The sequence below is a fragment of the Amblyomma maculatum genome, chromosome 3, assembly GCF_055883805.1.
Source record: "Amblyomma maculatum isolate TAMU_Amacu chromosome 3, ASM5588380v1, whole genome shotgun sequence".
NCBI lineage: Eukaryota > Metazoa > Arthropoda > Arachnida > Ixodida > Ixodidae > Amblyomma > Amblyomma maculatum.
In genome coordinates, this window is record NC_139346.1 from 189,261,734 (window position 1) to 189,289,639 (window position 27,906).

At 48.1% G+C, this 27,906-nt stretch overlaps 1 protein-coding gene across 1 annotated transcript; it reads left to right on the plus strand.

Moving 5' to 3' along the window:
- LOC146197232 (Na(+)/citrate cotransporter-like) lies at positions 1-27,851 on the plus strand. The gene is made up of 11 exons (XM_084597147.1): positions 1-98; positions 1,647-1,786; positions 4,062-4,152; positions 5,837-5,968; positions 9,760-9,879; positions 11,572-11,658; positions 20,983-21,090; positions 22,793-22,991; positions 25,572-25,733; positions 26,179-26,316; positions 27,702-27,851. The coding sequence occupies exons 1-11, from the start codon at positions 10-12 to the stop codon at positions 27,849-27,851; spliced, it is 1,416 nt and encodes a 471-aa protein (XP_084453273.1). The 5' UTR covers positions 1-9.
- Positions 27,852-27,906: the final 55 nt, after the last annotated feature.

Here is a 27,906-nt window from a genome sequence, read left to right on the forward strand (position 1 = left end):
TTGGGCTCCATGGTATTCGTTGTGGCGCTGAACAAGACCGGCCTTGCGAAACGTGTCGCTCTGCGCATGCTCTACGCTGTGGGAACCAGCAATTCCAGGTATCATATGCAAATACTGCATGCCCCACGTTTATCTCAGAACTACAGAAATTAATGCAGATACAAGCTAGTTCGTTCTTGCTGCAATGGTTGCATGAGGACAGTTACAAGGTGGTTTCCAATTAATGAGATGAACACAACTCAAACGGTTGTCTCCTATTTTTTCAGCCTTGAGCCTGGTGTAAGAAAATATTATTACGTCGTCCGTGGCTCTGATATATTATTGAATACGGGTCTGCAGTCTCTCGGCCAATAAAACTATTGCTTGTGGGTTAATCATGTTGTTGATCATGGCGTGCTCAACGTGGACTTTGCATGTCGTGCAGGGACAATTACGTGAAACACCAGAGGAAAGGGGTGAGAGAAGGAACGCCGCACCTTTAATGACTGAGAACTTCTTATAATAGTATTCACGTACTGCAAGAGAAGCAGCAGCTGCGATGCCAAACTGTGGCGCAGCCGGTTTTTCTCCGAGAGGGAAATACATCGAATGGGCTAAATGCCATGGCTTTCTCGTTACCCATTATTTGCACTGCCACATTGAAATAATCATTTTTTTTGGCACTATAGCAAAGCGAATTTCTTCCATGAGGCAAGAAGAAAAGGAAATCTTACATTTTTACCAGCTTATAAACACAAAAATTTTACATTTTCTTTTTCAGAACTGTTTATGTTTGCAAGATGCTGAAGGGAGAAAACGCCTGCTGTAGTGGCAATGCCTACATCAGTTTCCCGCGAGATATATAATCCCATAATGCAGAAATGGGAGTGATTCTGTGACAATTCTTTGGACTGTGAAATACGTTGTCTGCGTAGATCATGTGCATTTTTTTGTAGTACACTGCCTTGATCCCACTGCGCTGACTTTACTGAGATAGTGTTAACGCTTAGACCATTTGGCAAGGGTGGTCTCAGTCAGCCTGCATAGACAGAAAAGTGTGATGCAAATGTTTTTCAACAGCTTGTGCAATCCATTTCCAGCGATCTGGGTATCTTCATAAATAAAACAAACAAATGAGCTATGAGCAAGGCAGTGAATATTATGGGGCGTTGTACGACACTGCTTAGGACTGCCCTCGCCTTTTGTCCGGAACATCCGGCTTGGTGTCTTTATGCCTTGGCAGAGAAATAATTACGAGGGACTTAGCGACTAAAGTAGTGGAACGCGAAAGCCTGAGTGCCGCATTCTGCTACGCAACTGGCACTAATTAGTAATTAATAAATAAATCAATAAGCAGGTAATTGATATAACTAATTAGTCGTATAATTAGCTAATTAATAAGTTACTTAATTAGTCATTAATGAGTAATAAATTAGTAATTGATCATTGATTGACATGAGGCCATATAAGGCACGCGTTCGCGCATACTGTGGTGGTGCTCTGGGATTGGTCGATACTTCTATGACGTCATCCCACCTCGGCCAATCAGAGCCGTCGCAAAAGCCGGACACATTTTGTCCACCACAGCATGCGTCATATGCAGTCCTTCACTTTTCCCGAATTGAATAAAACAACAAGTGATACCACTGCGAGATCTCTATTTTCAGCCTCTTGTTGGCTTTAATGGCGTTCACGGCGCTGCTGTCGATGTCACTTCCCAATACGGCGTCGACCGCGATCGTGGCTCCAGTGGTGATGGCGGTGGTAGAGCACATGCGCTGCCAAACCAAACTCAGGAGGGATCTGAGTAAGTTCCCTTTGGCGTCTATGACTTTCTTCGCGGCCTCTTATGAAAGCGGATCGGCATGCGTTTGAAAAAGCAGCGCAGCTTGCCCATATCCCCGAAACAAGCTATGTGAAGGACTTTTTTTTTTTTTTTGCTTGACGCTTATTTCGCTATGTGTTTTGGATCATGCCAAAACCATAAAGTTTAAAAGTCACTCGAAACTTCTCTGAGATATTGTTATCGCATAGTTGACGCAGATAACTTGTCATAGGGATAGGATGCAAGCCTGTGCATGATCAGATATAATTCAGGGAAGAAAATGTAGCCATTACCAGTTTAAAAATATACGTGTTTTCCAAAGTAGCAGCTCGCTAATCATCCCTTGATTCTCTAAATGAGTACGGAGCCCTCCAATAAAACGACACTCTTACCATGAGTGTCACCTTATAGAGCATTGAACTTCGTATATCGGTTTATACCAAGCAACGCTTCGAGGAGAATCAGCGTCTAAGCTGTTCGTCATATCACTCCGCCGATTCCTTAAGAAGAGACAGGAAACTGCTTTGTACGTGTACGTGCAGACGCTGGCGCTAGCGCTGCCGCGTTTTTGTTGCCCGGAATAGCTGCGTGCTTTTCAAGACAAGCTTTCTTTGGCACCGTGTTGATTGTTTATGACGCGATAGCCAGGCCTTTACTCGCTCCGAATTCGTTAACTGCGTTTCATGCACATAAATTAAGTAAAAAGAGCACACACAAAGATCACGCAGAAAGGCTCTGTAAACAGTCGTGGAGCGCATAACCAGGCGCGTGCTGGCGACAAAAACATCATGAGCGAAGAGGAAATAACCTACTAGAAGGGCAACATTGACAAGTGCCGTGCCGTGAAAATTTGGGCCGTTGTTTTTCTGAAGTGTATGTCCTGTAACTTCCAGTTACAATTATCCAGGCTGTACAGTACGGTGAAGGTTGATAGAAAAAGTCGTAATTGCTCTAGAGGATTTCTCATTGATTTGGTTGTACGCGAACACCTTCATCCTAATTCCTTCACTCTAATGATGTCGTACCTGTTTCTATGAAGCATTGTCGCGTACATGATACTCGTAAGCACGAAGCATGACATTTCTCGCTTGCCCGGTAATTTCGCCGTCTGAAGTGCAACACACACACACACACACACACACACACACACACACACACACACACACACACACACACACACACACACACACACACACACACACACACACACACACACACACACACACACACACACACACACACACACACACACACACACACACACACACACACACACACACACACACACACACACACACACACACACACACACACACACACACACACACACACACACACACACACACACACACACACACACACACACACACACACACACACACACACACACACACACACACACACACACACACACACACACACACACACACACACACACACACACACACACACACACACACACACACACACACACACACACACACACACACACACACACACACACACACACACACACACACACACACACACACACACACACACACACACACACACACACACACACACACACACACACACACACACACACACACACACACACACACACACACACACACACACACACACACACACACACACACACACACACACACACACACACACACACACACACACACACACACACACACACACACACACACACACACACACACACACACACACACACACACACACACACACACACACACACACACACACACACACACACACACACACACACACACACACACACACACACACACACACACACACACACACACACACACACACACACACACACACACACACACACACACACACACACACACACACACACACACACACACACACACACACACACACACACACACACACACACACACACACACACACACACACACACACACACACACACACACACACACACACACACACACACACACACACACACACACACACACACACACACACACACGCACGCACGCACGCACGCACGCACGCACGCACGCACGCACGCACGCACGCACGCACGCACGCACACACGCACACACGCACACACACACACACACACATTATATATATTAGTGAGCGTTGTTATCCGGATCGAAAGTTGACAGATAAAGTAAGTCAGTATCTACTTATTCTCGGTTCGACGCCAACTTAGTGAAAAATAAAGTATCTTATCGTTCGTGAGTTGGATGTCTCCGTCTGTGCGCAGGCGTCGCCACGGTATCGTCACTAAGCTCACCCCGGCAGGTCGCCGATGTCTACAGGAAAGCTCAAGAAAGACTGATGGCCAGTCTCGCCGGGTAAATATAACTAGTTTTCGGTTTAGTTCAGTTTTGAGGCAGTGCCTGAGAAAGTGACATCGGCAATAGGGGGTGCCGTAGTCAAGGGTTGCTAAAATTGCCGACCAACTGAGTTACAGCCTTTGTCAAAAGTATAGAGTCTAGTGGGTCTGCTTTTCAGCTGCGTAATGGTGCTGATTTAGCATTAGTCGAGTCCCTTCGTTTCTTCTCGTTGAAAGTGAGGACGGAAAGTATTCTTACCATCAAGAGGGTCGGAACACTGGAAATGCATTACGAGCTGCACGAAGTGGATCAGAAGCAGACCCCCTGAGCTCTACACTTTTGACAAAGATTTCAATTTGACGTGCAGTGAAATTTCACGGTATGTGTGCGCCTTGCGTTTCGTTTCCATCTAAACGGGGCCGCCGTGGCAGAGGTCGACCCCGGTTCCTGCTCAGAAGTGGAGCACCCTGACCATGAGTGATCACAACAGAGCAGTTTTTTAGTTTCAGAATTTTTTTTTTCTGCCAAACAGAGTATGTCGCAACAAGAATAGGCAGAAAGAAAGCTTAGGTTACGACGCAGGACCATTGCCTTCCAAGTACGATTCAACCTAATTCAAGCTTGCTTAATGTGAACTTTCGTTGTATTCGAAAGAATAAGGGCATTTGGTTCCGTCAAGACCAAACATATTAAAGAAGGTTTAATTTGAATTTCACTTAATTCGAGCTAGTTGTCCATACCCGTCAATTCGCACAGGGGGGTCGACAGTGCAGCTAGTGGATTCGCTTAAGTGTCTACTAGGCGCTCTCGCGTGACATTATTTGCATGCGGCATGTCGGCATAACTTCAGCGAGAGCAACCCGAACAGGGACAAGACAGCGAGATGTGTTGTAGTTCCAGGCCTTCAGAATGTTTATCCGTCAATGAAATAGCAATATTAAGGCGAAGGCCTTTAAGCGCTCATACTCGCGGTGTCCGTCCGTCCGTTATATCCAAAGGCTGGAACAGTGCCACCTGTGATCCTCCCCCAATCCGGCGCACACATTAATCGCTCCTCGGCGACAAGTGGCAGCGCCGAAGCGCATGCGCAGCTTCGCATTGCAACAGTGACGTCATCTGCACCTGCAGGCGGAACGAGTACGCGCTGCGACGGCGCTCCCTCGCCAGACGTCGTTTCAGTCTAGTCAGTGAATAAGATGGCTCCCAAGCGGCCCAATGATTTCGCACCAAGCGGTTCGGACAAGCGCGGGAAGGCGGATTCTCCCAACACCAAACGGCGGAAGATCAATGAACGAATGCGTCAACGGCGGCTTCAGGCTTCTCCTGGCAATAAGGAGAGAGATGCGGAATGAAAGCGTTTGCGACGGCGCAATGCTTCGCCTGGGACGAAAGCAAGGTCATGTTGGCAGTCATTGGCGCGGCAAAGGCTTTCGCCTAGTGCACTTTAGGCTGCCAAAGTGTCCCCATAGTTTTTTTCCTCCATGTCAGAAAGCTGCACGTGTTTATTGTCATTTTTGATGTTCTATGTTTCAGAGGAAAACTTAAAACTTAGGGCCCAAAGCGATAAGCAAAGATTTGCTTCCTAAATGATGGAGTTTAGACCCCGTCCGACAGTTACTTGCTACAAGTTCTCTACGAAAAAGAATTTTAGTTGCCTCTCTTGGAATGACATCACCGTTTTGCCTCTGGTCTCAAACATCAGGATGAGCGACGAATCCTTGATGGACCTCCGCCGAGAGCTGATGATGTCCGTGGCGTACGCGTCCAGTATTGGAGGCATGAGCACCATCATGGGATCGCCACCCAACTACATTATGGTGAAGCTGTACGAAAGGTATGGCGATGTTCCGCAAGAAAGCAAGCGTCCTTTTTTCTTTTTCTGTAAAACACTCAGCCTATTTGAAAAAACTACCTTATATTACGACATTACAGTGCTGCTAGTTACCTTGCAGTATGTCTTGTTCCAACATCCACAACGCGTTCCAAATTTATTAACGACTTCTGGGCGTTAATGTTATACTCATCCTCTGTTGTTATTGTTGCCAAACATATAGTTTATAGAAGAATAGGCGGCGAAAACTTCACTGGAGCAATATATCAACAAGGGTTAGAGGCACTACACTCTTTTTCTTATTTATCTTTTGAAACACGAAACAGACACACATGTGGGATTGGTGGAAATTTTCGCAGGCGAATATGACAGCAGAGCACTTCGTCATCATCGCTGTCAAAACCATAGCGCTGCACTTAATTGTCCTTGTAACAATATGCTTGCATTCGTTTCATTCAACATAAGAAACAAAGCTGAAGGAAAAAGTTTAGTGCCGGCCACCGGAACCCCAAAGCATCTAAGCGGTGGCCGGATGAAATCAAAGACACAGGCACGGATAAGCGAGGAGAAACAAAGATGGGATAGGAAGGGAAGGTATAGAAAGTAGCATTTTGAACTATATACAAGTCGCACGCCCTCTTTCTTATTAATAAGGACACATGAAGAACCCCAGGTGGTCGAAATTACTCCGTAGCCCTCCACTACGGCTCCTCTTTCCACTTTCACTCCCACCTTCCTCCCTTCCCTTACGGCGCGGTTGCGGTGTCCACAGAAAACAAGTGAGACCGCGCCTTTCTCTTCCTATAAATAAATAAAAAGAGCTTCCGGTTGGTGTGTACACTAAGGGATGACTGTCAATCTTTACGCACTGTAAACAGAAACCACGATCGTGTCGTGCCTTGTGACACAGGGTATCACGTGAGCAGGCCACTTTTCACTGGAAGTCTGGTTGAAGCAAAATTAGTAGTTCCGCTTTTGCCTAGGCAAACATAAAATGCGATCAAAGGGCAAACATGGCTGTGGGCACATTTTGCAGTGAATATCGGGTCAAGCAAAAGTTGGCATATATATTTAAACTCTGTCTTTAAGGTTACCACACGATAAGGTCAATGGATTTCATCACTGGCTTCCCTATCACATTGCGGATCATCATTGCGGGTCCCCATAACTTCAAAGCAACGAGCCTCCTGATTAAGCGATACCGACAGATGAACCATTAATAGCCCTGGAATAGAGATTATGACACACAATTTCTGTGGGGAAGTGACTAAGACGAAGCTATCAAGGAGCTTCGCCTACGCCTTGAAAGCTTCCATTTACTAGCCGGTATACTGATGAAAACGAGGAGACTGACGTCCACACTGACGCCAGAAAAGTTAGAGGCGACACAGATACTTAGAGGCGACACAAATACAGCGGCATCAACACCTCTTTTTGGGCTAGTTCGTGCGTACTTAATTTATGAAAAAAATTGCGCCGAACCCATGCAGACCAAATGAAGGGAAGACGGCGATACACAGGCGCTACTCACAACTAAATTTTATAGAACCTATTATAGGAGGCACCTTATATAAGGTGAAGCGTCAAAGGAAAAGAAAAGTGGAATGGGAAAGAAGGTGAACAAAGACGACCATGAGGAACGCAGAGGCAAAGCAGCAGCCCAGAAAAAAAAAAAAGAAATATATTGGTTAGCTGATAGCAGCATCTTTTGATTTTGGTATTTGACCAACACCATTCCCACTTCGAGTTATAGATCAATTCGCTCTCGCCCTACCGTTTGCTCTGCTGACCGTCCTGGTTAGCTCAGTCGGTAGAGCGACTGCCCCGGAAAGGCGGTGGTGCCGGGTTCGATTCCCGGATCAGGACGAATTTTTCTTTAACTACGAAGTTTCCGAGAAAGCTGTATAGCTTTCCTTTGTAGCCGTATGGCTGCGCTTGGGTGGATGCAAAGAGTAATTACTCCTTTATTATCTTATGATTTTCTGGGCTGTTCCTTGCCTGTGCGTTCCTGGTGGTCGTCTTTGTTCACCCTTTCTTCCATTCAGCCTCTCTCCTCATTGAAGCTTCACTTTATATAAAGTGCATCTTGGGTTAATAAAATATACTTGTGAGTATCCTGTGCCTCGTCTTCTTACTTTCATGTGGTCTGCGTGGTTCGGCGCGTTTGGTCACCAGTTTATATGAGGTAGCATGGTGCACAAGTTATCGCCTATGTGAGCCGTACACTTTCGACTTCGAAATGAAACTAGTCGACGACAGAGAAACAATGTGCTGCTGTAACCTGGACCATCAGTAAGTTTCGACCATATACACATGGAAGAGTGTTTCGTGCTGTCAACAAACCGCCACACTTTATGCTGGCTGACAAGCCTTAAATAACCTTCCAGATGGTTGGCAAGATTAAGCCCCCGTTTGTAGAGGCTGACGTAGCCGTCGTATACAAGTTGGGCCGGCAGCGCCAAAATGCACACTGTTTATCACTTAGTGCCCTTAGACTCTGCTTCGCAGAAAATTACCGAAGATTACTCCTTTCTTTGTGTCGTTAGAGCATCCCCTATGGCGTAGCTCTAGACAGCAGACTCAGTTAGTTTCACTCATCATTGTTGGCGTCGTTACCTATATGTGGGTCCTAACGCCCGCTCGTCGCCGTGTACTGTCTGAATAGTGACTGAGTCGTTATTCAGGTTCTCAGTTTGTTTTCCATCGCCTCAGTGGCGTAGATTGCGAAGTTGCACAAACCACATTACTGGGTCATTTCAGAGCACAAAGCGCACAGACGTTCTACACGTTGTGCGGATGAATCCCTGCCTCGACCAACCGCGCGATGTAATTTGAGGCTAGGTGCAACCTATCACGCGTTTTGAGCCTCATGCTTCAATTCTTGTACGCTTGTACGTCGTTCTTACGATCTGGTGGAAGGAGACCGCATAGAGGCGCTGCTGCAGTAGAGGAAGCAATTACGCATGAGTTATGAGTCGACGAACCTGTAGGTAAGGGTATTCTTTTGCATGCTTCATCTGTCTGGTGCAGTGTTCACGAATGCCTTCTGTGTATTATCCGTTACAATATTATGCGAGAGGCCACCAGAAAGGCGCGCAGGGGTAGCGTACTTGTCTCGAGATACAAGGGCGTCGGTTTTCTTAGAGCTCAGCCAAACCATGACGTCACACAACCCGCCAACCCACCGATGAGTCAGTTCCCAGCCATGTCATCTACTAACTGCCCCGCCGGGGTGGCGCAGGGGTTACGGCGCTCGACTACTGTGCCCAAGGACGCGGGATCGAATCCCGGCCTAGGCGGCCGCTTTTCCATGGAGGCGGAAAGCAAGGCGCCCGTGTGCTGTGCGATGTCAGTGCACGTTAAAGAACCCCAGGTGGTCAAAATTTCCGGAGTCCTCCACTACGGCGTCTCTCATAGCCTGAGTCGCTTTGGGACGTTAAACCCCACAAACCAACCAACCAATCATCCACCAACTGCCACCTGCCAGAGACATGCTCGTAATTTTTCTGCCATAACGCGAATTCCGATGCCTGATCATTTACGTAGAACGCGGTGTTGTTAACGCTGTAGCCTTGGTTCATGATGATGGGAACTATGAACCAGTGTGGGACTGTATAGAGGAATGCAAACCAAAAGTGTTCATTAAAGCGAACTGGAATCTCAATGAATGCATAACCGCGGAGAACTGTGAAGCATGGTGGTAGCTAGCAGTTAGTTACTCTACTCATCGTTACTTACCACTTGTCTTCCTTGCGCACTACTTGAGTAAACAGCAGCATTTCCATTGCTTACAGGAGGTTTCCCAACGCTCCACGCTTAGCGCCGAGGACGTGGATGCTAACCTGCGTGCCCATTACGGTGATCTGCTTGATGGCTGCCTGGACCTGCTTCTATTGGCGCCTCAGACGCTTACCGTAAGTAGCGTAAACCAACATCGTCCTTACTATTCGCTGCGTTCAGCCCATTGTAGGTCGGGGGCCTTACCAAAATATAACTGCCAAATACTGCTAGCTAGACTTAGTCATGGCAATCGTACTCTAGGAAACATCCTAAGCTCTGGTCGCTTCTTCATGATCTTGTTACTGTCGTCGTATATCTCACGTGTTCCTCCTAGTGGTCTCCCCTGTCTGCGTCGTTAAAGCCAACCAGGACTATATTCATGTTGCAGATGGATTCACACGACTGCCCACTCGGTCTTAGAACAGACATCATCTGACGAGTTCTCGCCTGTTAGCGACCACGTTAGCGACCTTCACTGTGAACTGCCACGTGCATGTGCAATTAGCTTGAAGGCTTAACGCTTCAGGAGCGAAAGAACAAGAGTGCTGTTTATTGGCACCGGAATAAGACTGCCTGCAGAGGCCTCATGAGTCACGACCAGGCGCCGTCTCTTTTTTTTTTTTTTTTTTTTTTTTTTTTTGCGCCTGGCGGCGCGCGATATCCGGGCTTTCGGCGCCACCCAAAAGGGCGCTACAAACTTACCGCCCCGTACAGAGGTGCAGATCAGACCTGTAAGCAGCGCAGGCAGGCGCGAGGCTTTTTACGCCAACTCAGCGATCATGCGTCCAGTGCTAGAAAACAAATGCATCTCCACGATAACAAAACAGCCCCTGCCGCTTACGGGTTCAGACCGTGTGAGTGGGCGGTGTCAGGAGTGCATAGATCATCGTGCGGCACGCGTTGGTTCGCTGTAGATCTAGTCCATCTTTCCTCTTTGTCGCTTGGCCATCGGCGCTCCACGCGGGCGGGTATACATAGTTTTCCAACAAAGAGATTCTGCCGCTAACACCGCAAAAACTTACTGCGTTTATTCCCTTTGCTTTTCACGAGACAGACACTGCCCCTACGCTGGAAAATAGGGTCATTCTGTAATGCTTAATACGCTGTTAAGACCGGTCTCTATTCCGCCTTCTGAATCCACATTAACTTCCTGAACATCCTTTTTTTTTTTTTTTTTATCTCTTCAGGCTATTGCTTATAGGTAGGCATTCTATTGACCTTTTCGGTCAATGCTTAAACAAAGACAAAATAAAAGTTGCCTGTAACTTCTTGAGCCTATCAGTTCCGCTTTCTTTGCTTAATACGGGCAAATGTCGAGAAAGTGTACGTGTCGCAGTGCGTGCTTTTCGCGCGGGAAATGAAAACAGTTTACTGGCCGATAATTTTTCATAATCGTTCACAGATACTATAGCGAAAAGGCACTAGTGGATCAGTGGAAATAATTCCGCCTCGCTTAGAAGAGTTGAAAATTTTGCTACAAAGAGCATCATTAAGGGCACTATGCTCCCAAGCATCACTTGTATCAAAATTCATAAATAAGGGTATAATCCCTTATGCCGCTTCTGTGGCGAGAAATACAACTTTGAGCTTATGATCTCTGTGTGCAAGGACCGCATACCTTCATCAGAACTCTTGCCTAGTCCCTTTAGGAAGCTTGAGATAAGCTAAGGTCCAGCGAAGCCCCGGACGTTCAGTTCAAGGTCATCGAATGGGCAGACGTTTCCAAATGTCTCCACGGCCTGCGACAAGCTAGCTAGCTTCCTTCAATCCTCCCCCGTTATTCACAATAAAGTTTTATCAGTCTCAGCCACAACACTTGTTTGCAGGTTGCAACAGGAGGAAGAATCCAGGACAGCGCAGGAAAAGATTCTACGCGCAGTCGAGCAGCGGTACAGGGAGCTCGGGCAGATCAGGTAGGATTATGGCGGTTGCCAGTATACCGGGTGTCTCATCTAAGGGCTTTAAAATACACTGTGTGCCTTAACTCAGTGAAACCAACTGACAGCTGTTGAGAGCCGTCTATACTAGTCTGAATTATTTATGCATTCACAGAAGGTAATTAGTAACGACAAATTCTTCCTTACTGACTTAATGAACAAAGTATCAGTGCAAAATTGTAGATATCCCAGTCGAAAAAAAAAGTACAGATCTGTTGTCACAGCAGAGTCTCTGTGCGGTGTTTGACAATATAGTATCCAAAAATGGCTAGCTACGTTGTTTCCAACAAGCTACAATTTACGCAGCTTTAATTATTGGCCTTTAAATAACTTTTAATTATAAATCACTCGCCCAGTGTGCTGTCACGCCTCTGGTCCATGTCCGGGTATCGAGGCTCAGAGACTACAGGATGAGGTGAACGAAAGGGGAATTTGTACACTGTTTACAGTCATGGTGCAAGACACAACAATATCGGCGCGGGGGCTGAAAGCTACTGCTTATTCGCAACTGTTTTCGCACAGCCACGGTCAGGGAGACTCCGCCACGTGCACTTCGGGCGAGCAGCACTGCACTCGACGACGCTCACGAAGATTTCCCCCGAAAAACGACACCCTGGAGGTCGAATAACGAGCGCGTTGGGCTCCCGCCGCGGCACGAGGGGGACAGAATGGCCTGGCCTAGGCGCCGGATCGTCTGGAGCGTGTTGAAACACGCACCGGCGAGACTTCTCAGTTCGCCGAAGCCATGCGGGGCAACACCTTGTCTTGCAAAGGGGCATCAGGCGCTCGCTGGTATCCGCTCGGCTCCACTCGTCTACCACTGCAGGAGCTGCGGGAACCGCGACTAGTAGTCTAATCATAACAGTGCACACAAAGCGTCACCGGAGAGGGCACTGCAGAGAAAATCGAAGTTTATCTGAGACGTGTCTCGGTACTTTGTAATAGGGTCGCGGTGACATGGAGGCTTTCTGTTACCTAACGGCTTATTCTTTATGACTACTAAGAAAAAAGAAATAGAGGTGCTCAACGCTGCTGATTCGAATGTGGAGCGAAAGATTTTCCTGCGGGCGACCGAGCGTTGCATCGAATACAATCAGCGTTCTGTTGAATGCATTATAGTTCTCCGGCGTTCTAAGCAGAATCCACTGGGAAGGGCGGAGGGTGGCTGCTCCTGGCCGTACAAGGCTGGGAGAGGTAGGCCCCCGCCGTTTGCGGCAGGGGTTCACCTGAAACCAGCGGTTGCACCTGTTGTAGGTGGATGGGCCCAAAATTCCTTCTGCTGCAGTGGGAGTAGGGCAACCTCTTATATCGGTGGAATTAAAGTTATCAATCAATCAATCAATCAATCAATCAATCAATCAATCAATCAATCAATCAATCAATCAATCAATCAATCAATCAATCAATCAATCAATCAATCAATCAATCAATCAATCAATCAATCAATCAATCAATCAATCAATCAATCAATCAATCAACCTGCTGCCGTGAGCGTCGTCTGCTAGGCCGTAATTATTAGTGCGACGCCACCCCTGCGCACAAACAGCTGTTTTTTATTGATGCCCGGGATGCTGCGTTCTATTTTTTTGTCGGCTGTATACAATGCATTTGATATATCTGATGAAGAAAGCAGCGTGCGCCACACATCAAACTGCGATCGTCACTTACGAATAGCTAATAGAGAACACCCTCTATATCGTCGTATTGAGTAAGCGCCGTCGAGATACGGCACTCGCGAACACAACCGGGGCCTAGCGTCTTTCTTAGAACATTACGCGTCTGTCTCAATCAAAAAGAGCAGAAAACAGAGCAAGAAAAAAAAAAATACGCTTTCCGAAATCGGCCATAAAACTTGCTTCTCATGAAGCAGAACAACCAAATAAACGACTTTGGCTCTAGCAGCATGATCAGTGGGGGTGGTGAAGGGTGGCTGTTCCTGGCCCTACGGGGCTGGGATGGTAGGTCAACGCCGCTTGCGGCGGGGGCTAATCAGCCACCGAATTTTTCTGTTTTAGGCAGTCATTTCACCCGCCGCCTCATGCTCCAAAAGCGACAATCTGTTGTAGGCAGTCATTTCACCCGCCGAATCATGCCCCAAAAGCGACAATTCCACTACCGGAAACGAGCTAACTGCAAAATCCTCTTAACGACAATGGTGGTGGTGGTTAAAACATTTATAAATAACAATTAAATGATTACAGAGGTGTTTGGGTTAGAGACGTATTGGTCTCCCCCTCACAATACTAGGTGGAGCCCCTATTCCGGGGCCCCATTTGCAAGCAACGCCGCCCGCGTCCGTTGAACCAAGGCCTTTTGAGCCTTGAGTTCTTGACAGCCGAGCAGGGCCGCCTCCCAGTCCTCTCTAGTTGGATTGGGGTTGGGGGGAATGGATGGGTTTGAATGGCACGCCCAGACCATGTGAAAGGTGTCAGCCACCTTCCCACAGTACTGGCACGCACCATCAAAGGACGGGTTGAAATGTTTAAGCACCGCCGGGCACAGTACTGTATTGGTAAAAATTTTGATGAGGAGGCGCTCGTCAGCGCGATCCAGTCCCTTACAAGGGGCCGGGTAGCGCCTGTGCTCCTCCTTGTAGTAATCGGTGATGTCTTTGAATGTAAGGGCCAGATTGTCTGATTGGGAGTAGGCTTCCAAGGACAAGGAGATAGCCCGGGGAGAGAGTGCGCGGGCGGCCTGATCGGCCTGTTCGTTTCCCCTGAGTCCCTGGTGACCGGGTGCCCAAATGAGATTATGCAGAGTTGGGTCTATGTATCGGCAGCTAGATTGCAATATACGCCGGGCAAGCGGGGGAGCCCATCCCAGCCTATAATTCCGACAGGCCCCTCGCGAGTCGGTGATGATGTGTTTCGAATTGGGAATACTGAGAGCCAGAGCGATAGCAATCTCCTCCGCTTGAGTTGTGCTGTAGGCTTTGAAAGTTAGCCCGTTAACCGTGTTTGTGTTGTGTACGACTGCAGCCGTATACCACCCCCCATGGTAAGGGCCGGCAACATCCACATAATACACGTGTTGCTGGTGACCATAGTATCGCTCCAACGCTTCCGCGCGCGCCTGGCGACGACCGTTATGGTCTTCTTTGGACATGTTGCGGGGAAGGGGTCGGACCTGGAGGGCGCGTCTCCAGAGTTCTGGCACTCTCACCCTTTCCTCAATGTGGTAATCGTGTTTGATGTGTAGCCGGTCCAAGAGGCGGCGACCGGACGTGGTCTGTGTAAGACGCGTGTATTGGCTTAGTAAGTGGGCTTCTCGTAGCTCCCGGAACGTGTTCACCACGCCCAGAGCCAGAAGTCTCTGGTTGGATGTGCTGACCGGAAGGTCGAGAGCCTGCTTGATGACTTTCCGGTGGATGGCCTCCAATTGATCCTCATCGTGTTTACGCAGGTACAAGTAGGGTGTCGAGTAGAGGATTCTGCTCGTTACAAAAGCATGGGCAAGCCGCAGTGCATCCTTGCTTCGTAATCCGCCCCGCTTGTTGGAGACCCGGCGGACCATACGGCCCACCTGGTCTCCCACCATGCGAAGTTTGGCCAGAGTGGTGTCAACTCTGCGTTGATGGTGTATGAAGAGGCCAAGGACGCGGATCTCTTTGGCCTCCCGGATCGGTCCCGAGGGGAGACTGATGCGAAGCTGAGTTGTGTCTCGAGGGGATGGACGTACGTGCACAAATTCAGATTTAGCTGGGGCGCACTGGAGTCCGCAGTAGGTCGCGTAGTCGTCGACTACGGTCGCCGCTGCCTGCAGGCAGGACTCCATGTGGCCCAGGTTACCTTGCGTGGCCCAGATTGTGATATCATCCGCGTAAAGTGCGTGATGTATCCCGGGAAGAGAAGCCAATTTGGAGGGAAGATGAAGCATGGCTAAATTGAAGAGGAGGGGAGACAAGACAGCGCCTTGAGGTGTTCCCCTCGAGCCGATGGTGTATGGCCCGTGTTCCGCATCTTGTATGCGTATGTAGGCTTGGCGGTCTGTAAGAAATTGTTTTATGTAATTGAAAGTTTTGTTACCACAGTTGGTGTGACTGAGGTGATCGAGGATTACTTCGTGCTTCACATTGTCAAATGCGCCTTTAAGGTCCAAGGCCAGGACCACCTTGTCATTATGGGGGCATTCGACAGGATCTAATATGTCGTGGCGGAGCTGAAGGAGTATATCCTGTGCTGATTTTTGAGGGCGGAAACCGAACATGGTGTCCGCGAAAATGTGCTGTGTTTCAAGAAATTCGGAGAGTCTGTCGCGCACCATTGTCTCCATCAGCTTGCCGACACAAGACGTGAGAGAGATGGGGCGAAGGTTCTCCACATCAATAGGTTTGCCGGTTTTCGGGATAAAGGTGACGAGAGCCGACTTCCAATCGAGAGGGAGAGGAGTGTCTCCGTCCCAAATACTATTGATGTATTTTAGAAGCACAACATATGCTGCATCGGAAAGGTTGGCCAAAAGCTTGACCGTAACCTTGTCGCGCCCGGGTGCAGTGCCGCGTTTCATCTTGCTTAAGGCCGCCCGGAGGTCGTGGAGCTGGAACGGAGTGTCCAGCTCCGTGTTCTCTTTGCCTGCATACGAGTAGGCGACCGCCCGGGGGTCCTTGGTGGTGCACAGGTATCGATCCCTGAGTGTGTGCGCTAGCTGTGTTGTCGTTCCTGTAAAGTTGTGCATGACTTTATGTAAGTGGCGTTGGGTTTCCGTGCGTGTTTGTGTTGGATCGATGAGCGCGCGGAATAGGCGCCACGTATTACGACCAGACATCTGGCGCGCAGCCGTGTTGCACCTGTCTACCCAGTTAGTGTCGGCTAGCTGAGCAGCATATTCCGCGGCTTGATGTGTGAGTTCGAGGATGCGTTTTTTGAGGCGTTTGTTATGTTTCTGTTTTTTCCATCTTTTGGTGAGGCTGCGGCGGGCCTCCCAAAAATGTAGGAGGTAGTTGTCTACGTCCGTTTGCATTTCCGTGAGCTGTATCTGCCTTTCGTGTTGTTTCAGTGCAGACATGAGTGATTTGTACCAGGTGTCATATCCCGACTGGAGGGGGTCTACGATAGACAGAGAGGTGCGGAATTTTGTCCAGTTCGGGACACAAGCTTGTGTTTGTGGGCGTTTCAGTGGACGCGTGTAGATGGTTGTGTAGATTATACAGTGATCACTACCAAGAGTTTCCTCTGTGTTCAGCCAATCGGCATGGCGTATGTTGCGTGTAAATGTGAGGTCCGGGCAAGTGTCGCGTTGAATCGAATTTCCTACACGTGTTGGGTTGGTGGGGTCGGTGTGGAGGGTGAGTCCGAGTGTAGAGAGAAGTTCCGCAAGCTTCCTCCCACGTGTGTTCTCCCGGGGATACCCCCAGAGCCTGCTGTGAGCATTAAAATCACCGACAATCAGAAGTGGGTCCTTTCCCGCTACCTGCATAGCTTGCGTGAAAATTTCGCTTAACGTAACATTTTTAAGTTTCGGGGGACAATAAATGTTTAGAATGTGTACAGGTGGGTCAGACCGCCTTAGGGGCAGTGCTGACACCATCGTGTACGCGAACGGTGGTGTTGTGGGGAGTGTGACTTCCTGTGCAGTATATTGCTTGTGAACAAGTATACATGTCTGCGGGTTGTGCTGAAATGTAGTGTAGTTTGTGAGCTTGACGCCTGCGCCGGGTTCCTGAAGGGCAACCGCGGCAACGAGGAATTCAGAGGTCTCAAGGTAGAGGCGGAGTTCATCCCGCTTCTTGCTGTTCTTGAGACCTCTGCAATTCCACTGCGTTAGTGTAAGCGGCTGAGTTGTTCTGGCTCTCGACTTAGGGCTGGGGGCCATGTTCGGATACGGAGGGCGGGATTACGTTGTTAAGACCTCCCAGTCCGCTAGTGCCCGGCGCAGACATGCAGGAGTCTTCAGAAAAGTCAGACTCTTCGGGAATGACTCTGTTAAATTTTGAAGGTCGGTTAACGTCCCTGATTGCACCCATGCGTTTAAGAACGCGAGGATTTTCCTGTATCCATTTTTGGATAATGTGAGTTACAGCTTGTGTCACCTGTGTGATGACATTGTCCAGCTGACACGCGATTGTGTCATGGATAATTTTGGGAAGATCAGCCAACTGCGTTTCAATCGCGGTGACCCGAGTCTCCAAGGTTCCGAAGCGACTCTCCATATTATTAGGAATCTCCCTGTCTGTTATGTTTTCTTCCTCGTCGCTAGAAGAGGGTTGCGTAGTGATTTTATTTTTCAGCGAGTTAAGCTCACTGGCTAGTTTTTCGTTTTGAGCTCGCAAAAGGGCGAGCTCACGTTTAAGTTCCTGCGTCTCGGCGGTGCTGGTGAGGGGGGGAGGGGAAGAAGAAGAGGAGGCGACCCTTGCCCAGCTGCCTACCTTGGATTGTTTGCAGGCGGCGCCGCCAGGAGGAGGCTTTAGAGCTGGGAACTCCGCGTCTCCGGGTGGTGGCGTTGATCCAGTTGATCCCGCTGTCTTGCTATTTGGTGGCGTTCCGCCGCGGTTTTGCGTCTCCTGTTGGCGTTTCTGTTTGGCGGGGGGGCCCGATGTCTTGGGCCTTGTCTGTTGAGGCCTGATGAATTTCCCCGTGCATTCGCGGGAGCTGGTGAGGTGCGGTCCCCCGCAGATTATACACACTGGATTGCATTCGTGGGGGGCCATCCCCTCAGTACCAGCCCCCACGTTTTGGCCACTAAGTCCGCATCTTTCATTCACTGGAGTGGGACAATTGTCCGCCCGGTGACCCAGGGTGCCACAACGGTAGCACGCTGGCACTGTCTTCTTGTAACCCCTTACGGGAGTCAGTTCTGCGTTGTAGTGTACGTGCCGCGGAACGTTACGTCCCGCGAAAGTGAGCACAGCTACGTTGGAGTTCCCCAGCTTGCGCACATGGACGAGTTCTCCACCACGCCACTGCACACTATGTTTCAAAGAGTCACTGGTTTCTAGGTTGTGCATAGTAATCACTCCGCGACACACATCACCGGTGAGCTTGAGGTGTCCGTGAAGCGGAAGCGGTCCTTTGCTGGTGTTAACTTTGAAGTCCGTGAGCAGCTTCTGAACTACCTCGGCGTTCTGCGTGCCACAGACGATGATGTTTTGTTCCCAATTGGGAGAAATGGTGATGGCGTTCATGTGCTGCCTACCAATGTATTGAGAAATGGCAGCGCCGAGCTCCCCCTGTTGAAACGCTGTCTTGAGGTCGACCGTAGTACTTGGCTTGATCACGATCACGTAGTCGTCAGAATTCATCCTGACGGGTGGTTTCGGCGTCCACTTGGAGAGTGGGGATGAATTTTGTTGAGTTTTCGAAGACGGAGCGCGAGCGTCTCCCGTGTCTGCATTGTTCAGAGGAGTCTTTGACTTGGCCGCTCCTCGTGCGTTTTGCCGGCGAAGTCGCCGGTTCTCGACGACTTGAAAAAGGGCAGCTTGTTCCGCCGAAATGGTGGATTGGCCGTCCTCTGGCTGGCTTATAGGGACAGACGACCACGACAGAGTCGTGGGGTCGTAGCCGCGTTGCTCGTGCTGAGCCATGTTGATTGGGTGGCCAGCGGGCGTCTCCGCAACCAGCGGCGGGGGAGCCGCAGCCGTTAGGCTTAGCTCATCCGCTACGTGGTTATGCGCAGATTTGCTCTAAATGGCCGAAAATTGAGCGTACCTGGATATGATCGGTGTCTCCAGGATCGCGCTGCCTTCACAGATGCAGATGCGCAAGTTTCGCAGGAGTCAGATCCAGATTTCTGCGGTTCCAGCCGAAAATCGACGGAGCCAGTACGCCACGCGTCCGATCGTTCCGCGCTGCGCTGCCTCACGACAATGGCCGCTATCCCGTCTCGCTGCCCGCGAGATACTCACCCCGCGAGAACAAAAGCGTGCTCCCTACGCGCACTCCGCTGCAAATGGCGAAGCACGCTTTACAGGGGAAGACCGCTAGGACGAAGTGGACGGACGCTTCGGTGGTGGACGACGGCTGTTGTTGCTGCGCGCGTCTTTCTCTTCCTCTTTTTTTTCCTTTCTTCTCTTCTTCTGTCCACACCTGGCAGCGGAGGTGGCTCAGCTACAGAGCCAGTAGCAGGCCCGTGCATTTTCTTTTCCTTCTTCCTGCAGCCACAACGACAGCATGGTCATCGCGCATGCGCACTTCCTCTCAGGATTTCTGCTCTGCTTAATCTCGGTTTCGATACCACAGAAATCGACGCTTGCGCGATACTTAAAAAAAAAAAAAAACAACAACCACCGACTGTATTTATACAAAGCATTACAAAGAAAGAGGTAGACGGTGTTCGAACCTTAATATTTGTACTAGCTTGTTTTTGAGGTTATAGCAGAATTAGTACAGTTAGTTGCTGCGCGTGTGGGTATTCTCGATTTAAGCTCATATAAATTTCAGCACAATGGCACACAACCAATGAGGGACGAACACGGTGCTGACTGACAACTGCTTAATTATCGGCGCTCAAACAAGTTACACTGAGACAAACGCAGGCACTCACCGAGCAAGGAAAAAAGAAACAACACATCGCACATTTATCGCACAAAATTGAAATGAGCTACTACTGTCCGGAGTTCGCGGGTTCGAACCCGACCACGGCGGCTGCGTTTCGATGGAGGCGAAATGAAGTGGCGTCCGTGTGCTGTACGATGTCAGCGCACGTTAAAGATCCCAGGGTGGTCGAAATTACTCCGTAGCCCTCCACTACGGCTCCTCTTTCTCTCTTTCCACTTTCACACCCACCTTCATCCCTTCCCTTACGGCGCGGTACAGGTGTTCACATAGCAAGTGTGATAGATACTGCGCCTTTCCCTTCCTGTGAACCAATTATTATTATTATTATTATTATTATTATTATTATTATTATTATTATTATTATTATTATTATTATTATTATTATTATTATTATTATTATTATTATTATTATTATTATTATTATTATTATTATTATTATTATAATATTATTTTCTGTGCTCTACAACATAAATGATGTGTTAACATGTCAATTGTGCGTTGCGAAGTGAGAATCAGTGTTCACAATGCCAAATCTGTGGCTCCTTGTGGGAAAGCACAAGTCATTCTGCGTGTAAGAATGGAGGAGTTTGACTTTTAGCTCATGCTGTTAGACGTTACAGAGCGATAGCCGCCAAGCAAATCGAGCATCGTCGTTAATATCGCTTTAACATACGTTGAAATTTAAAACTATCCACGGCGTTCTTATTAACCTAGTGTGAAACCTTTAACCTGTGCATGCCTCTCCTCGTAACGCTTTTGCCTTGTCCAAAAGCCACTATGCGAAGACTGAATTTTACCGGTACTGCAGGTCAGACGAAATCGCTGTGCTGCTTCTGATGGCACTGCTCGTCTACCTGTGGCTGTTTAGGTTTCGGGACTCCGCCTTCAGTTGGACTCGCCTTCTACCAGCGGATGCGTAAGTGCACTCACCCTGAGCTCATCTCAGTGTTAGGGTTTCAAAGCGGGGAATCGGTTTTGGTTTCACTAACATTTAGAAGCGCTTATTTCGTTTCTCCTCTATTTGTGCGGCTCAGCATGGAACTAAACCGTATTCTGCATTTGTAACACTAGATTATCTAAAGTTCGTCTGTGCCTTATAGCTCCTGTACACACATCTGTGCGCTTCGAAAGTTAAATACGCAATGTGCGTTACCCAGCTCACGTATGCACAATTATGTTGCGTTTACACTGTGTTTCAAAACCGCTTGAAGTGCTCTAAAACACGTTTTTTTTTAACGTCTGGTACCACGAACCGTAATGGTGATTCTGCCCCGCTGGGGTGGTGCAGTGGTAAGACGCCCGACTACTGCCCGGAGTGCCCGGGTTCGAACCCGACCTCGGCGGCTGCGTTTCGATGGAGGCGAAACGAAGAGGCGTCCGTGTGCTGTGCGATGTCAGCGCACGTTAAAGATCCCCAGGTGGTCACAATTACTCCGCAGCCCTTCACTACGCTTATCGTTCTCTCTTTCCACTTTCACTCCCACCTTCCTCCCTACCCCTACGGTGCGGTTTAGGTGTGCACAGAAACAAATGTGACAGATACTGCGCCTTTCCCTTCCTGTGAACCGACTCCTCCTGAATAACTAATTATAAGTTGTTTACAGGAAAGGAGAGGCGCAGTATTTGTCACACATTCTGTGGACACCTACACCACGCCATCAGGAAACGGAGGAAGGAGGAAGTGAAAGCGGAAAGAGAGAAAGAGGTGCCGTAGTAGAGGGCTGGGGAGTATTTAGATCACCTTGGGACCTTTAACGTGCACTGACATCGCACAGCAAACAGACGCCGCTCCGTTTTGCCCCATCGAAACGCAGCCGCCGGCGGTCGGGTTCGAACCCGGGTACTCCGGCACAGTAGTCGGGCATCTTAACCACTGCACCACCGCGGCGGGGTTTCCGCCGAATTTGATAGCTTAAAAACTTTGATCGCCTTTCATTTTGACTGCCCTCAACTTTGAAACTTAATCATCTGCCCTAATTTAAGTGATACGAAAGTTTATTGGGCAGTAATAGTGACTGAATCGTATTTCTTTTGTTTCCTGTCACATAAGTAAGTTGTTCCTACTGCACAACCAACCTACACAAAATGCATGGATTCAGTAATATTGTGCAATTTCGAAAAGACGATTGTGTATTGAACTATTTGAAACTCGCGATTATTTGTCCCCGAAGCCTTGAAACGGCCCTTTACTGCAGATATTGCGAATCTATTAAAAACTAAAGTAAAACAGAATACATAAAGATGAAATAAGAAACGTACAGAGGAAGAACACAGCGAGGACAAGCCCTAACTTGTGCCTTTTTTTTTTTGAAGAAGAAGACACTCAAAACACTCCAGCAAACATTACAATGAGTGAGTTGTCCAAGTGATTTATTGCTTGGGTTCGTTTCCGAGATGTGTACAGCAGTCATTTTGGTATTTGCTTAAAAGATGCAGGTCCAAAACTAAACATCTGCCGTAGCTGCACGAAAAAAATGCTTTTTGACCAAAGGTACATCTGTAGCTTTGTTATCAATTTTCATTGCTCTCGGCTTCTGTGGCTGCTTCAGCCCCACAAATATTTTGATGACCTTTATGAGAACACACGCGGCGTCTTCAATCCGACATGTCTTTCGCAGGGATGCGAGCGTGACCGTGGGCATGTTGATCGCGTGCTTGCCACTGTTCGTCATCCCGCGGTCTCGTCAGAGAGAAGCTATCGACAACCCGACGAAGCCGTTCGACCCGATACTGACCTGGAACTTGGTGGGACCCCTGTGCCAGTGGAACCTTATATTTCTGATTTCCGGGAGCTTGACATTTTCCAAGGCGGCGAAGGTAATCAGGAAACTGCAGCGAATCTCTAAGCAAGTTGTCAGTATATTTCTGGTGCTGACAGCCGTAGTTTGAGCTTAATGTCCTTCCAGCATGCTACGTAGCACACCTACCGCCAGCTGTACCAAAAAAGGTACAGGGGTGCACTGCAGTTACATGCAGAAATATGAATGCATTGCGAATCCGCGCATTTATGATTTCCGCGTTTCGCTGCTCATTGTCTTTGCTTAATTACCGTTTCTTTTGTGAAATTCAGATGACGTCAAACTTTGGAGGTCAGCAGACCCCCGTTTTGTGCTGGCCCGTGATAATTGGATTACATCATTGAGTTGGCCGTACTCAATTAATATTAGACACCAGTTCTGGTCAAATTCGGACGAAGTCGAATTTTCCGCGTACAGGGGGAAATTTTTGGGATGGCCCGTTTAAATTTGCAAGTCATCTTTGAGCTGTTCATACTAAAATCAGGCTAGACACCAATTTCGGTCCAATTCTGAGGAGTTCAATTTTTCCCCATCCCCATCAAAATTTGGAGTTCATCATCGAGTTGGCCATACTCGAGTTGGTTATTCGTGGGGACACGTTCTGATAACAGGCTCTGTCCACAAATACTGTCGGCACGGTATAGCGACACCACTCATGAGACAAGAAATGCTTTCGAATCAACTCACCCTTTCCACATACCACATGCCGCGCCTTTATTGCCTTTATTACGAGAAAGAGAATGCGTTAATGATAGAACATCGTTTTGTGAATGTTGTCATTTGTTGTGGATTCAAGTAATATATATGTTTCATCAGTAATTTGTATTGGGGATTTGTTTTGTTTGTGTTAACAATATTATTCATTACAATTAGCGTTACGTGGTCATTTTGATTAGTGCTTATCAGTGTTAGTATCAGTCCCTAACCGTCATATAACTAACTGTATACTGCCATGCATATATATACATCTCCATTAGATATCATCGTTCTGTCTCTCAGTTATGTTGACGCTACCTTTTGGTGTGTTGATCAGGTAATTGGTGATGATCAGGTATTGATCAGGCCCCTGTCTGTTAAGGGTTGCCAGGGGTGACTAAACAGTGCTGACGTTAGTCGATCTTGGCGCTATAAACGCTAGACCAATGCTGGACCCCGTCATAAACACATACAAGCGACGTTTGACTGACAACGCTCCTTGCTAGGTAGCCCAGTTAGGTAAGAAACGCCGGGGGTTACTGAACAGTGCTGACGTTAGTCGATCTTGGTGCTATAAACACCAAACGAACGCTGGACCCCGTCATAAACCTTACAAGCGACGTTTGATAACGTTCCTTGCTAGGTAGTCCAGTTAGGTAAGAAACGCTACATGCAGCTTTGACATAAAACGCAAGCTCATGTTTATAAGCTGAAGCGTCTAGCACAGAGAAACACTATATATGACTTTCGGTTTAAGCTCAGTCGTATATTTCTTAGTTTCCCCTGTCCTTTTCTTTTTATAGTATAGACACCATCACGTCACCTGCCGCGTCTTCAGTCATCGATCTGTACGGTAGCTGATGACACTGATATTATGGAAAATATGGCGAACGAGGCGGCTATGGCAGCAAGGAACACGCCGATAAGGCTATAGAGCCATTGGCACACACTCGGTGCCAGCAGGCATTGCTTCATTGTTTTTGGGTGGATGACAGTTGTACTGTGCTCATATGACAACGTCTCCTAGTTTCCTTTTGCGAAGCACGAACCTCGTGCTGCCACGACGCCATGATTTCATAACATCTTCGCAGCGCAAGTGAAACGACTCAGGAGTCAAGAGCGCCAAATGTGATCTAGACCGAATAATGTTTACCGCATTATCGCTGGTGATGATGCGCTGTCTTTGACTGGCCGAAGGCTGCATCTTCATCAGATATATGCGTTTTTTTAAACATTTGTCGTCCTCTGTGTTGTGTTCGAAAATTCATCAGTTAACCTGAAAATTCTGCGCCCTAAAACGGTAGCGGCCTTGACAGAAGGTGCCATTTGGTCTTCCACCTGTCACCAGCATGGCCAGTAGAAGTGAGCAGACTGTTTTTGACCAGGAGCAGAAGAGGAGAGTCGTGCATACTCGAAACAGACGATTTATAAAGACGCAATAATAACGGGCGCTGAAAGAGTGATCGATTTGCTCGCAGCATCATTCGCTATCGTTAAAGACCGCTTCATATGTAACTACTCAGGAGAGCGCTCTCTGTGTTGGTCTCTTTGGAATGGGCATAAAACGTTACATGCGTCCTGTAATTTAAGCAGAAAAACACGACTAGGCCTATATAGACGAGGATACGGGTATTATCGCATATTTTGACAGCCGAAATTGCCCGTTCAGGATGATTTTCGCGACTGATGTGACCAGTGGTACTGAAAAAGCCGAAAACATAAGCGAATTTTCATGGTGTTCGGTTTCTGGAAGTGATCGGTAAACGTTTAGGTTTTGTTCAGCGCCGCTTTATGTCCCCGTTCAGACCAACTCTCCTGAAGCTTTAAAAATGCAGTTTTCATAATGACTGATGAGATACCACATATTTAACTATTCAGACTGTTTTTATTCGGGGTTTCGTAGGCATCTGGGCTGTCGGACTTGATACTGCAGTTTCTTCTCAACTTGGAAGCCATGAACCACGTCCTGGTTGTGACGGTGCTGTGCTTGCTGACAGCAGCCCTTACACAAGTGTTCACCAACTCAGGCCTCAGCAAGATGTTGATCCCGCTGGTTTTGGACACGGTATGCGTTAAGATTTTACCAAACATCTGTATATATGGGCTAACACGAGCGATTGTTAGTGAACAAAGCTGAACAAGTTGGTGCAGCTAGCTCGATGATACACAACAGCGCAGCTCAAAACAAGGAATTCCATTCAAGTAGCCGTTGCCAATCGAGCCACTGTCGAGAGCTTCAGTTGTTTTACTATATGGATATCCAACGGGTCTCTAACCATTATGAACTGATTACTGTTTAAACCTTTATGCCAGGAGGTGGTGGTTCTGAATTGCAAAAAATACGGCAGAACGGCTTTGATATAGAAGTTAACGCAGAATTACTCGGCCTTCACACGATGGGGTGTATGGAATTTAGTTTGTACACCAAACCGACAGGCGCCCTTGTACCCAACGTATTCTAAACCTATGTAATGAATCGACCGAATTTGACGCGCATGTGTGCATTGCAGGCTGTCAAGCTGCAGGTGCACCCGATGTCGTTGGCGATGCCCGTGGCCCTGTCGTGCTCTTTCTCATTTATGCTGCCAGCGTCCACTGCTCCGAACGCCCTCGTCTACGACATGGCTGGCATGGGCGTTCGGGATATGGTGCGTATGCGTCGTCGTTAAATACAGGCCGTATTTCTAGCAGTTCTAGCAATACGACGTACCTGTTGTCGGAGTTTGGAGCGAAAAATCACGGCCGTGCCTCTGACAGGTGGTAGCAGGCAGGTGGCGCGGCCGTGCACTGATTGACCGGCGGGTGGTGTGACGTTCCAGAGCACATGACATGGCCGAGCTGGCTGGAGCTGCCACCCGCAAATAGTTGGATCTGCTTTGTTGAGATGGGAGCGTTCATTGGGAATCGAACCCTCCGGGATCTTCGGTTCCCGACAGATAATCTACCCGAGGTGATACCGGCACGTCGCACGGCTTGGTTAAAAAGCTTTTTAATAACGTCAGGTACCGTTCAACATAATGTCGTTGCGGTCGACAATCGGATAATAAGAATATAACTGAACAGAGGAAACTTTAAGAGATTAGTGATAGGAGCAAGGAGCATGTACACGAGCGAGGATCCGCAAGGGTAGCTGCGTAAGTGAACTTTTAACCTTACGGTGTCATGATACTGAAAGAGGAGGTTAAATGTCCCGTGGCCGCGACGCAGTCATCCTAATTCAGATGAGCATTCGTGACACGGTGCGTAATCATTTTACTTAGTTACATGTCGCAGACCTAGCATGGTCTTACTTTACGATCACGGAATGGTAAGACTGTCTGGAAGAATTAAGATTTTAGTCGCATCCTGGATACGTTATCGACAGCAAAGACGAAGTGGAGCGACTGTTTAATGTCACAATCCGCTTCTCAAGTGAAAAATTTTGCGATGTATTCAATTTATGCTCCGGGAACTTAAACTAAGCAAACGGCACGAGGATGCTACCCAAAGGAAAGGAAAGAAAAGGAAAGGGAACCATGAACGCCATCCCGTCCTCATCTATTCGACAGTTTATTCTTCCCTTGATCTCTTTCCTGCGTAAGCTGTCCAAACCTTTGCATCCTCACCTCAGGCAGGCTAGTTCCGGCGATGAAAGGCACAAAGCGTCGCTGCGCCGAACAACGATTGGCTGAAACTAAAAAATAATGCCACTCGACGCAAATAGTAATGCTAAATGCGTCTTAGGCGTTCTGGAATGTTTTGACCTGGATTGACTTCCTTGACCTTCGTTTAAATTTAATTGTCTTCGGTTAGTAGAGATAACCACGCCCGTCATTGCTTCATTTTCAAGAAAGATAACGATAAGAACAGTTGAGGCAATTAGTTGTTTCCTTTTATCCGAGCGCTTCATTTTGTTTCCCTGCTTGCCGTGATTGTTTGAACCATGTTACCTCTACCCACTCTTGCTTTCCTACCGTGCCGTCTAGGGGTGCACTAAAATATCCGAAGCTCTTAATAAGTATTAGACCCGCTGTATTTTTTTCCCTCAAAACAGGTCTGTCCGGGTCTGGTCGTGACTATTACCAACATCATCGTCTGCGTAGGTCTAATCATCACCTGGGGACGCTTCGTACTTGGCCTTGGGGAATTTCCGCCTTGGGCCTCGAACAACGTCACCAGCACTGTGAAGCCCAGCATATCATAGCTCAGACCCACTTTGTGTATAGGATACTTCGCTTGCTTAAGTTCGACTCGCATAA

Coding starts and splice junctions, on each gene's coding strand:
- LOC146197232 (XM_084597147.1), top strand. CDS start 10: ATGGTATTCGTTGTGGCGCTGAACAAGACCGGCCTTGCGAAACGTGTC. Junction 9,880..11,571: donor TGGCGCCTCAGACGCTTACC/GTAAGTAGCGTA, acceptor ACTTGTTTGCAG/GTTGCAACAGGAGGAAGAAT. Junction 22,992..25,571: donor CATTTTCCAAGGCGGCGAAG/GTAATCAGGAAA, acceptor GGGGTTTCGTAG/GCATCTGGGCTGTCGGACTT.